This window comes from Mercenaria mercenaria, unplaced genomic scaffold, assembly GCF_021730395.1.
Source record: "Mercenaria mercenaria strain notata unplaced genomic scaffold, MADL_Memer_1 contig_2126, whole genome shotgun sequence".
Lineage (NCBI taxonomy): Eukaryota > Metazoa > Mollusca > Bivalvia > Venerida > Veneridae > Mercenaria > Mercenaria mercenaria.
This window is the reverse complement of record NW_026460165.1, coordinates 13,466-25,974: the sequence shown is the minus strand read 5'-3', so window position 1 is coordinate 25,974 and position 12,509 is coordinate 13,466. Positions and strand designations below refer to the sequence as shown.

Sequence of the window (12,509 nt, the reverse complement as noted above, 5' to 3'; positions counted from 1 at the left end):
TATCATTAACATGGTCAATAAAGAAACCCACTAGCAATTTTTTGGCACAGTGTGTGTAAGAGTACTAAGAAAAATATTTACAATTATTATAATAAATATCAAAATAATTATTTTGACTTCAGACAAAAACAGATACAAACTATTTAAAGGGCTATATTCATCTATGTTTTACATCTGAAATTTAGACTTTGGATTTATAAAAGCTAAATTTTTATTTCGCTCAGTCATTATGATGTTAGTGCATAGTGCAAAAAAACTTTGCAAGTTAAATGTAAATTTTCTAATATCGAAGTTCTGGCTAAATAAGTATTTGGTGCTCCTAAAAGTTCCATAATGCTTTAAGTTTTATATTAAATACTAAATTTAATAAAGCAGCTATCCAAATAGAGAATATGTATAACTATATAATTAGAAAAGTACTACTTTCAATATTGCGGCATGAACTTATTACTGAAGTCAGAGCCGTAAAGGAAGGTAATCAAAAACAATGGACTCAAAAATAATTCCACTACCTTAATGAAATATTCAAACCTAAGATGAATAAATGAGAAAATAATTATCAAAAGGAGAATTTAACAAGAAATTAGTATATTTTATGTTCATAACAAAAATTATGGCAGCCATATTATAAACAAGAGGGCCAAGATGGCCCTAGGTCGCTCACCTAAGAAACACTCCATAACAGTGTAAAACATGTTTGACCTAGTGATTTCATGGAAACAAATATTCTGACCAATTTTCATTAAGATTGGACCAAAAAATTGGTCTCTTGCAATAAAACAAGCATTTTCTTAGATATGACCTAGTTTTTGACCCTAGATGACCCATGTTCAAACTTGACCTAGATTTTATCAAGGCAATCATTCTGACCAAAATTCATGAAGATCAACTGAAAAATACAGCCTCTATCACATACAGAAGTTTTTTCTTTGATTTGACCAAGTGACCTAGTTTTTGACCTCAGATGACCCATATTCAAATTCGACCTAGATTTCATTAAGGCAATCAACCTGACCAAATTTCATAAAAATCAATTGAAAAAAACGGTCTCTATCGCATACACAAGATTTTTCTTTAATTTGACCTAGTGACCTAGTTTTTGACCTCAGATAACCCATATTCAAACTCGACCTAGATTTCATCAAGGCAATCACTCTGACCAAATTTCATGAAGATCAATTGAAAAATACATCCTCTATTGCATACACAATGTTTTTCTTCGATTTGACCTAGTGACCTAGTTTTTGACCCCAGATGACCCATTTTCGATCTAGGCCTAGATTTTATCAAGGTAATCATTCTGGCTAAATTTCATGAAGATCAGTTGAAAAATACAGCCTCTACTGCATACACAAGGTTTTTCTTTGATTTGACCTAGTGACCTAGTTTTTGACCCCAGATGACCCATTTTCGAACTTGGTCTAAATTTCATCAAGGTAATCATTCTGACCAAAATTCATGAAGATCAACTGAAAAATACAGCCTCTATCGCATACACAAGGTTTTTACGTGATATGACCTAGTGACCTAGTTTTTGACCCCAGATGACCCATTTTCGAACTCGGCCTAGATTTCATCAAGGTAATCATTCTGACCAAAATTCATGAAGATCAATTGAAAAATACCGCCTCTATCGCATACACAAGGTTTTTCTTTGATTTGACCTAGTGACCTAGTTTTTGACCCGAGATGACCCATTTTCGAACTCGGCCTAGATTTCATCAAGGCAATCATTCTGACCAAAATTCATGAAGATCAATAGAAAAATACAGCCTCTATCGCATACACAAGGTTTTTCTTTGATTTGACCTAGTGACCTAGTTTTTGATCCGAGATGACCCATTTTCGAACTCGGCCTAGATTTCATCAAGGTTATCATTCTGACCAATATTCATGAAGAAAAATTGAAAAATACAGCCTCTATCGCATACACAAGGTTTTTCTTTGATTTGACCTAGTGACCTAGTTTTTGACCCGAGATGACCCATTTTCGAACTCGGCTTAGATTTCATCAAGGTTATCATTCTGACCAATATTCATGAAGATTAATTGAAAAATACCGCCTCTATCGCATACACAAGGTTTTTCTTTGATTTGACCTAGTGACCTAGTTTTTGACCCGAGATGACCCATTTTCGAACTCGGCCTCGATTTCATCAAAGTTATCATTCTGACCAATATTCATGAAGATTAAATGAAAAATACAGCCTCTATCGCATACACAAGGTTTTTTTCTTTGATTGACCTAGGGGCCTAGTTTTTGACCCGAGATGACCCATTTTCGAACTCGGCCTAGATTTCATCAAGGTTATCATTCTGACCAACATTCATGAAGATTAATTGAAAAATACAGCCTCTATCGCATACACAAGGTTTTTCTTTGATTTGACCTAGTGACCTAGTTTTTGACCCGAGATGACCCATTTTCGAACTCGGCTTAGATTTCATCAAGGTTATCATTCTGACCAATATTCATGAAGATTAATTGAAAAATACCGCCTCTATCGCATACACAAGGTTTTTCTTTGATTTGACCTAGTGACCTAGTTTTTGACCCGAGATGACCCATTTTCGAACTCGGCCTAGATTTCATCAAAGTTATCATTCTGACCAATATTCATGAAGATTAAATGAAAAATACAGCCTCTATCGTATACACAAGGTTTTTCTTTGATTTGACCTAGTGACCTAGTTTTTGACCCGAGATGACCCATTTTCGAACTCGGCCTAGATTTCATCAAGGTTATCATTCTGACCAACATTCATGAAGATTAATTGAAAAATACAGCCTCTATTGCATACACAAGCTAAATGTTGACAGACGACGGACGACGGACGACAGACGACGGACGACGGACGCCGGACATCGAGCGATCAGAAAAACTCACCTGAGCATTGCTCAGGTGAGCTAACAATGGCATTACGACCCTTTATATATAAGACTAAATTTCAGATTTGAAACTTGATGAATATGTGCCTTAATATCACAAAAGCGTCATTTTAATCACAGAAACTTTCACTTGACTTGCACATCAAAAAGAAAGACCAGCATTTATATTTATAAACAATGGAAACATTAACAAAAAGCAAGACATGTACACTGTTACTGGTATTTGTAGAAAGTACTGTGAAATCATAAATTTTCGTGGGGGACTAATTTTCGTGGATTTCGTTGCTGAGTCAATCCACGAAATTTAATCCCAACGAACAAATGAAATTCCCATTCATTTTATGTTCAAAAGTTGAAATCCACGAATTCACATCCCCACGAAATTGACGTTTTGACCAAAACCATTAAATTTCATGCCCACGAAATTAAATGATTTTACAGTATTTAAAAAAGAATACAACAAAAAAAAATAAATAAACAAGAGCTGTCTCCATGGGATGACACATGCCCCCGATGACACTTTGAATGAATAGTTATGGCCGATGTTAGAGTTTAGGACCTTTGACCTACGGACCTGGGTCTTGCGCGCGACAGGTCGTCTTGCGCGCGACAGGTCGTCTTACTGTGGTACACATTCATGCCCAATAATTTTAAAATCCATGCATGAATGACAAAGATATGGACCGGACACGCCCATCAATGCACTATCATGAAATATGACCTTTAACGTCTAAGTGTGACCCTGACCTTTGAGCTACAGACCTGGGTCTTGCGCGCGACACGTCGTCTTACTGTGCCACACATTTATGTGTAGTTAATTGAAAATCCATCCATGGATGACAAAGATATGGACCGGACACACCCATCAATGCACTATCATGAAAAATGACCTTTAACGTCTAAGTGTGACCTTGACCTTTGAGCTACGGACCTGGGTCTTGCGTGCGACACGTTGTCTTACTGTGGTACACATTAATGCCAAGTTATTTGAAAATCCATCCATAGATGACAAAGATATGGACCGGACACGAAAATTGCAGACAGACCGACAGACGGTTCAAAAACAATATGCCTCCGAAGTCCCTTCGGGGGGCATAAAAAGCATCAAACACAGAAAGAAGATGCTAGAAATTGCACATACATAAAGTAAGAAACAATACACTGTTAATCTAATACTCTTCCACTGGCACAGTTAAGTGTAAAACACATCTGATATGACACTTTAAACTGATATTGCTTGGATAAACATCCACAACTTGTAAAACACAGAACAAGAGGACCATGATGGTCCTGAATCGCTCACCTCTTCCCACATGACCCAGTTTTGAGTATGACGTCGTTTTTTCTATTATTTGACATAGTGACCTAGTTTTTGAGCTCATGTGACCCAGTTTTGAATTTGATCTAGATATCATCAAGATAAAAATTCTGACCAATTTTCATGAAGATCCATTGAAAAATATGGCCTCTAGAGAGGTCACAAGGTTTTTCTATTATTTGACCTATTGACCTAGTTTTCAAAGGTACGTGACCCTGTTTTGAACTTGATCTAGATATCATCAAGGTGAACATTCTCACTAATTTTCATGAAGATCTCATGAAAAATATGGCCTCTAGAGAGGTCACAAGGTTTTTCTATTTTTATACCTACTGGCCTAGTTTTTGACTGCATGTGACCCAGTTTCGAAATTGACCTAGATACCATCAAGGTGAACATTCAGACCAATTTTCATGAAGATCTATTGAAAAATATGGCCTCTGGAGAGGTCAAAAGATTTTTCTAATTTTAGACCTACTGACATAGTTTTTGACCGCAGTTGACCCAGTTTCAAACTTGACCTATATATCATCAAGATGAACAGTCAGACCAACTTTCATACACATCCCATGAAAAATATGGCCTCTAGAGAGGGCACAAGGTTTTTTCATTATTTGACCTACTGACCTACTTTTTGATGGCACGTGACCCAGTTTCCAACTTGACCTAGATATCATCATGATGAACATTCTTACCAATTTTTATGAAGATCCATTCAAAAGTATGGCCTCTAAAGAGGTCACAAGGTTTTTCTATTTTTAGACCTACTGACCTAGTTTTTGACCAGCATGGATCCAGACCAGCCTGTGCATCCACGCAGTCTGGTCAGGATCCATGCTGTTCGCTAACAGTTTCTCTTATTGCATAGTTTTACAAGCAAACAGCATGGATCCTGACCAGACTGCGCGAGTGCACAGGCTGGTCTGAATCCATACTGGCCGCAAAGCCACTATGTTGGTTTTCCCATGGTGCGGCTCAACTAATTCTGTGCTTATGCTGTTTTGTGTCTTAAGATACACATATAACTTATGTTATTTCTTTTTTTTTATTTACTTACACAGTGTCAGTGCTGGAATGCAATGAGCATTTGAAAAAATCCTTTTTGTTCACTACATATCCTTGCTCACATACAGGAACACATCGAGAATCTGCAATTAAAAAATCGGAAAGCATTTGGGTATTAACACTACAGAGAAGCAGTGATCCAGTGGAATTTTTCTGCATAACACCATGCTGAGGAACACAACTCTATAGTCATTACAAAATCTAACTTGATCAGCACAGTAGATAAGGTTTCGCTAAATACTCTTATTTTTGAAAAGTAAAGAAGTAATCAGAAATTTCAAGGAGTTATGTTACATCTGCCTTTAAAAGTAATTGAGTATTAACAAGTTGAAGTTTTGAGGATTTCAGAAGCTCTAAAATCCAAAAACATTTTATTATTCGAAGCCCAATGTCTCCTTTGTATTGCATTGTTTTTTTCCTCAATGGATATAAAACAAAGTAACCAACTGTTTTGCACTACTGGCATAAAATTTATGTTCCGAGACAAGTTCTCGGCATTGTGGAGGACACCATATTGTAAACTAGCAGATCCTTTTGTAGAAAAGTGCATGCCCAAATGCAGAGTCGTATAGGCAAGAAATTAATAGGGTACAGAAGTGAAAGTCAAAGAGACACTGATGGTAGGCTGAAAAAGGGATCATCTACCTGGCATGTCTAATCATTCAACTAAGTTTCAACATTCTGGGTCTACTGGTTCTCATGTTATGAATATGAAACAGTTTTCCATGTTTAGGCCGTTGTGACCTTGACCGTTGATTGAGTGACCCCAAAATCAGTAGGGGTCATCTACTCTGCATGTCTAATCACCCTATTAAGTTTCAACAATCTGGCTCAAGTGGTTCTCAAGTTATTGATTAGAAGAGTTTTCTATGTTCAGCCCCCCTGAGACCTTGACCTTTGATGGTGTGACCCCAAAAACATTAGGGGTCATCTACTCTTAAGTCCTATCATCCTATGAAGTTTGAAGGTTCTAGGTCAAATGGTTCTCAGGTTATTGACTGGAAATGGATTTCCATGTTCTGTCTGCTGCAACCTTGACTTTTAACAGATTAACCCCAAAATCAATAGGGATCATCTACTCTGCATGTCCAATCATCCTATGAAGTTTAAACATTCTAGGTCAAGTAGTTCTGAAGTTACTGACCAAAATGGTTTTCCATGTTCAGGCTCCTGTGACCTTAACCTTTAACAGAGTGACCCTAAAATGAAAAGGGGTCATCTACTCTGTATGACCAATTATCCTGTGAAGTTGCAACATTCTGGGTCAAGTAGTTCTCAAGTTATTGATTGGAAATGGTTTTCCATGTTCAGGCTCCTGTAACCTTGACCTTTAACAGAGTGACCCCAAAATCAATAGGGGTCGTCTAATCTGCATGACCAATCATCCTATGAAGTTTGAAGGTACTAGGTCAAATGGTTCTCAAGATATTGATGGAAATGAAGTTTAGCAGACGGACAGGGCAAAATCAATATGTCTAACTTACAAATATTAGGTAAAATAGGGCCATAGCTGTGGTTAAAATATTCACAGAATACATGTAATTCCTTCCTTTATGGTAATCTGCACATCAAGATTGTTTATCTGTGAAAGTTTGAAGCAAATCCGGCTTATAGTGTGGGAGGAGTTAGACATAAATAAATTGTAAAAAAGTCAAAATTTCCGGGGAAGCATGCCACCAGAGCCCCCCTAGTTGAACTACTTTAAATATTTTGTTGCCCCCCCCACCCCCCCACCCCCAACACCAAACCAAATCCTGGATCCACCCTTGGTTACACATGATTTTGTACACACACAACCTTATAAATCTGCATACGGCTAAATTTAGAATGGATCATGAATGTGTAGTATAAATATGTAGTCTAACGGTTATTTTGAGATATCTGCCTAGGAATATTTCAAGCAAACCCAAAATATTTAAGATGATGTTATAACATTATCAAGATCCATTTTTTGTCATTACATTTAATCTTAACTTTTAGCCTGCTAAATTTTTCAAATGGACTGGTCTATCATTCAATTTGGTTAGTACCATTTATTATTCAAAGGGGTGTTACTGAAAATTTACTGATGGAATAGCTAACAGTGCAGACCATGATCAAGCTGATCTTGGTCTACACCAGTCTCAAAGGCAGAATCACTTCCCGCCAGCAGGCTAAAGGTTAAGGACAGTAAGATTGCCTGGTTAGTTCAGAAGTTGACATTTATTCATTGTTACAGTATGCTTTATGCTCCAATACTGGATCAAAGTCTAATTTCTAGGTTGTCTGGATTATTCTAGGTTATCTAGACAAATGACATTTAGCCATGACTTCCAGAGAAAGACATGCAAAACTACCTTAAAGTTAAAATAAAAATAACTGTTAAACATGTATAAATTCAAGTATAAACAGAAATACACCTTAAATTAGGCAAAAAACTGAAACACTTCTTGCTAAACTTTACAATACTTAGTAAATACCCAAACAAACAAATTGCTTGGTTCAATGCTTTTAATCAAACCAGTTTTAATTCTAGTTACGGAATCATGGTCAAAGCTTTTATCTAGAATTTTCACTTATAATAGCAAACATGAATATAACTAAACATAAAACTAAATTTGGTAAATGGTAGGAACCACTTTCAAGCGTATTTTATTCTTACCTGGAAGAAGGCGCTGACCCGTATCACATTTGATCTGAAAATTTTCTTTTTTATCACAGACTGACACTTCAAACTGAGTTAGATTTATATACATATTATAATCTATGTTCACATATCCATTATCTACATCACAGTATCCTACACCAGGGTGTGTAGCATTTCCATGATATAGCACCACTATACCAAGGTCTTGTAGGAACGACTCGTCAACATGATGATACTGGGTACAGGCAATGTAACAATCCTCTTCAAATGGTTGGAACAAACCCTCAGGACATGTACTTTTCTGAATCACAACCCTCTGGTGCTCTGAATCAAAGTACACACTGTACATTTGCCCTGGAAGAAATAAATTATCTTTGTAAATGAAGAGAAAACTAGAAAATGCTTTTGTAAAAAAGCGCATGTCTCCCCCAATGCAAAGTCCTATAGGCAAGAAGTCAATAGGGGTCAGGAGCGAAAGTCAAAGAGACACTGATGGTTGGCTGCAATAGGGATCATCTACTTGGCATGTCCAGTCATCCCGCTAAATTTCAACACTCGTGGCCTAGTGGTTCTCAAGTCACTGTTCAGGCTCCTGTGACCTTGACCTTTGATCAAGTGACCTCAAAAAAATAGGGGTCATCTACTCTGCATGTCCAATCATCCTATTAAGTTTCAACATTGTAGGTCAAGTGGTTCTCAAGTTATTTCCAAAAAATGATTTTACATGAACAGGCCACTGTGACCTTGACCTTTAATAGACTGACCCCAAAATCAATAGGGGTCATCTACTATGCATGTTCAATCATCCTATGAAGTTTCAACATTCTGGGTCAAGTGATTCTCAAGTTATTGATCGGAACTGGTTATCAATGTTCAGGCCCCTGAGACCTTGACCTTTAACGGAGTGACCCCAAAAACAATAAGGGTCATTTACTCTGCATGAACAATCATCCTATGAAGTTTCAACATTCTGGGTCGAGAGGTTCTCAAGTTATTGATTGGAAATGGTTTTCCATGTTCAGGCCCCTGTGGCCTTGACCTATAACAGAGTGACCCCAAAATCGTTAGGGGTCATCTACTCTTTATGATCAATCATCCTATTAAGTTTCAACATTCTGGGTCAAGTGGTTCTCAAGTTACTGACCGGAAATGGTTTTCAATGTTCAGGTCCCTGTGACCTTGACCTTTAATGGAGTGACCCCAAAATCGATAGGGGTCATCTACTTTGCATGTACAATCATCTTATGAAGTTTCAACATTCTGGGTCAAGTGGTTCTCTAGTTATTGATCAGAAATGGTTTTCAATGTTCAGGCCCCTGTGACCTTGACCTTTGACAGAGTGATCCCATAATCAATAAGGGTCATCTACTCTTTATGACCAATCATCCTATCAAGTTTCAACATTCTGGGTCAGGTGGTTCTCCCGTTATTGATTGGAAATGGTTTTCAATGTTCAGGCCCCTGTGACCTTGACCTTTGACAGAGTGACCCCAAAATCAATAGGGGTCATCTACTCTTCATGACCAATCATCCTATGAAGTTTCAACATTCTGGGTCAAGTGGTTCTCTAGTTATTGATCGGAAATGGTTTTCAATGTTCAGGCCCCTGTGACCTTGACCTTTGACGGAGTGACCCCAAAAACAATAGGGGTCGTCTACTCCAGCAGCCCTACAACCCTATTAAGTTTGAAGGTTCTAGGTCAAATGGTTCTCCAGTTATTGCTCGGAAATGAAGTGTGACGTACGGACGTACGGACGGACAGGGCAAAAACAATATGTCTCCTGGGGGAGACATAAATATTGAGCTATGAATTTATGATCCGGCCTCTTCAACAGTACCTAGCTAGTACCTAGCAATAACTGGTTTTACCAATGTACAGGCTACATTTTTTCAAAGTATTCATATCTTGGAACTGACACTAGCAGTGAAAAACTGAAAGTTTAATTCAAACTTGTAAATGAAACTCATTTGTGTCAAGTTTCTTCGAAATCCTTCAAAGGGTTCAAGAGCGGACAAGAAATTGCTAACAGACGGACAAGAGCGTCATGACATAATACGTTGGACTCCCTTTAGGTGCAGTGCAAATGATTTGTTCTTACTAAAAATTGTGTATTTTTATTTTAAAAACAAGATGGCCCTAGGTCGCTCACCTGAGAAACACACCATAACAGTGTATTTTAACATGTTTGACCTAGTGATTTCATGGAAACAAATATTTTGGCCAATTTTCATTAAGATTGGACTAAAAATGTGGTCTCTTGACTTTAAACAAGTATTTTCTTAGATATGACCTAGTGACCTAGTTTTTGACCCTAGATGACCCATACTGGAACTTGACCTAGATTTTATCAAAGCAATTATTCTGACAAAAGTTCATAAAGATCAATTGAAAAATACAGCCTCTATCTTTAATTTGACCTAGTGGCCTGGTTTTTTAACCCAGATGGCCCATATTCAAACCTAACCTAGATTTCATCAAGGCAATCATTCTGACCAAATTTCATGAAGATCAAATCATCAATTGAAAAGTACTGCCTCTTTCGCATACACAAGGTTTTTCTTTGATTTGATCTAGTGACCTAGTTTTTGAACCCAGATGACCCACATTCGAACTTGATCTAGCTTTCATCAAGGCAATTATTCTGACTAAATTTCATGAACATCAATTGAAAAATACAGCCTCTATCGCATACACAAGGTTTTTCTTTGATTTGATCTAAGTGACTTACTTTTTGACCCCAGATGACTCATACTCAAAATCGACAGATTTCATCAAGGCAATCATTCTGACAAAACTTCATGAAAATCACTTGAAAAATACAGTCTCTATCACATACATAACATTTTTCTATAATTTGACCTAGTGACCTAGTTTTTGACCTCAGATGACCCATATTCAAACTCCATCTAGATTTCATCAAGCCAATCATTCTGACCAAATTTCATGAAGATCAATTGAAAAATACAGCCTCTATCTCATACACAAGGTTTTTCTTTGATTTGATACTTGTGACCTAGTTTATGATCGTAGATGAACCATTTTCAAACCTGGCCTAGATTTCATAAAGCCAATCATTCTGACCAAATTTCATGAAGATCAGTTGAAAAATAACGCCTCTATCACATACACAAGGTTTTTCTTTGATTTGACCTTGTGAACTAGTTTTTGACCCCAGATGACCCATTTTCAAACTTGGCCTGGATTTCATCAAGGTTATCATTCTAACCAAAATTCATGAAGATCAATTGAAAAATACAGCCTCTATCGCATACACAAGGTTTTTCTTTGTTTTGACCTAGTGACCTAGTTTTTGACCCCAGATGACCCATTTTCAAAAGTGGCCTAGATTTTATCAAGATATTCATTCTGACCAAATTTCATGAAGATCAGTTGAAAAATATCGCATACACAAGCTAAATGTTGACAGACGACAGACAGACAACAGACACCAGACATTGAGCGATCACAAAAACTCACCTGAGCACTGCTCAGGTGAGCTAATAATAAAGAATCAAGAAATTCATTTCACTGATGGCTTTAGGTATTTCATCTAAAAGCATGCAAAAAATTGATATATTGATCAAAATCCAAAATGTAATTGTCTACTGACCAAAATAATAATTATACCCTTTTTGAAGGATGGGAATAATTATTTATTGAAATTTCAAAAAAAGATACCTTTATCACAAATTTCTGGCTTGGCACAAAATTCTATAATCCCATGATATGTATCTTCTTTACAATGATACAGTGTGCCTTGTGGACAGCGAAATCTGCAGAAGAACATCCTATTGTCCCTATCAGTCTTACTGGATGGACAACTTAACCCAACCTTGTCATTACAAATTGGCATTGTAACTGACAGCAACTCTTGTGTGTACAATGTGACATTATTGCTTTTCGTAGCTTCAGCAAGTGAAAATGTTGAAAATGCAGAAATAATCAGCCGTAGTATAAGTAGATCCATCTGAAATAAAAACAGTCCATGATACAAACAAGAGGGTCATGATGACCCTGAATCGCTCACCTGAGTAATATGAGCCACATGTTTCAAATGGCAAACTGACGCTAAAATATTATAAAGTAGGTCAGTAGGTCACATTCATGGTCACTGAAAGTCAGTTTTAAAACTGGTGTGAAAAACTGTCCATGTCATCCAAATTTCATGGCTGTATCTTAAAAAACAAAAAAGTAGGTCAGCAGGTCAAGGTCACAGTCAAGTGACTCCTAATTGCTTAGGGTCATCAGGTAATTATAATTAAACAGTCTAGAAAATATAATCTGATAATTTTTTAAGTATTTATTCCTATATAACTCATATAACAAATGAACCCCAGGATGGGGCCTCTTTTCACCCCAGGGGCATAATGTGAACAATCTTGTTAGAGATCCACTAGGCAATGCTACATACCAAATATCAAAGGCCTAGGCCTTGAACTTCCAGACAAGAAAGTTTTTAAATTTTTTCCTATATAAGTCTATGTAAAACTTGGGACCCCCGGGGTGGGGCCTCTTTTCATCCCAAGGACATAATTTTAACAATCTTGGTAGATGACCATAAGGCAATGCTTCATACCAAATATCGAAGGCCTAGGTCTTGCGGTTTCA

The 12,509-nt window shown here is 37.0% G+C and overlaps 1 protein-coding gene across 1 annotated transcript; it reads right to left on the bottom strand.

Annotated features, from left to right (window-relative positions):
* Positions 1-5,062: 5,062 nt before the first annotated feature.
* On the bottom strand, positions 5,063-11,883 carry LOC128552190 (uncharacterized). The gene is made up of 3 exons (XM_053533214.1): positions 11,580-11,883; positions 7,915-8,253; positions 5,063-5,356 (listed from the first exon to the last, which is right to left on the bottom strand). The coding sequence occupies exons 1-3, from the start codon at positions 11,866-11,868 to the stop codon at positions 5,262-5,264; spliced, it is 723 nt and encodes a 240-aa protein (XP_053389189.1). The 5' UTR covers positions 11,869-11,883; the 3' UTR covers positions 5,063-5,261.
* Between the last annotated feature and the right edge of the window lie 626 nt (positions 11,884-12,509).

Excerpts from the sequence above, each read along its gene's own strand:
- LOC128552190 (XM_053533214.1), bottom strand. The coding sequence starts at position 11,868 with ATGGATCTACTTATACTACGGCTGATTATTTCTGCATTTTCAACATTT. Across the intron at positions 8,254-11,579 it reads GCCAGAAATTTGTGATAAAG|GGCAAATGTACAGTGTGTAC; the intron begins GTATCTTTTTTT and ends TATTTCTTCCAG. Across the intron at positions 5,357-7,914 it reads GGGTCAGCGCCTTCTTCCAG|ATTCTCGATGTGTTCCTGTA; the intron begins GTAAGAATAAAA and ends TTTTAATTGCAG.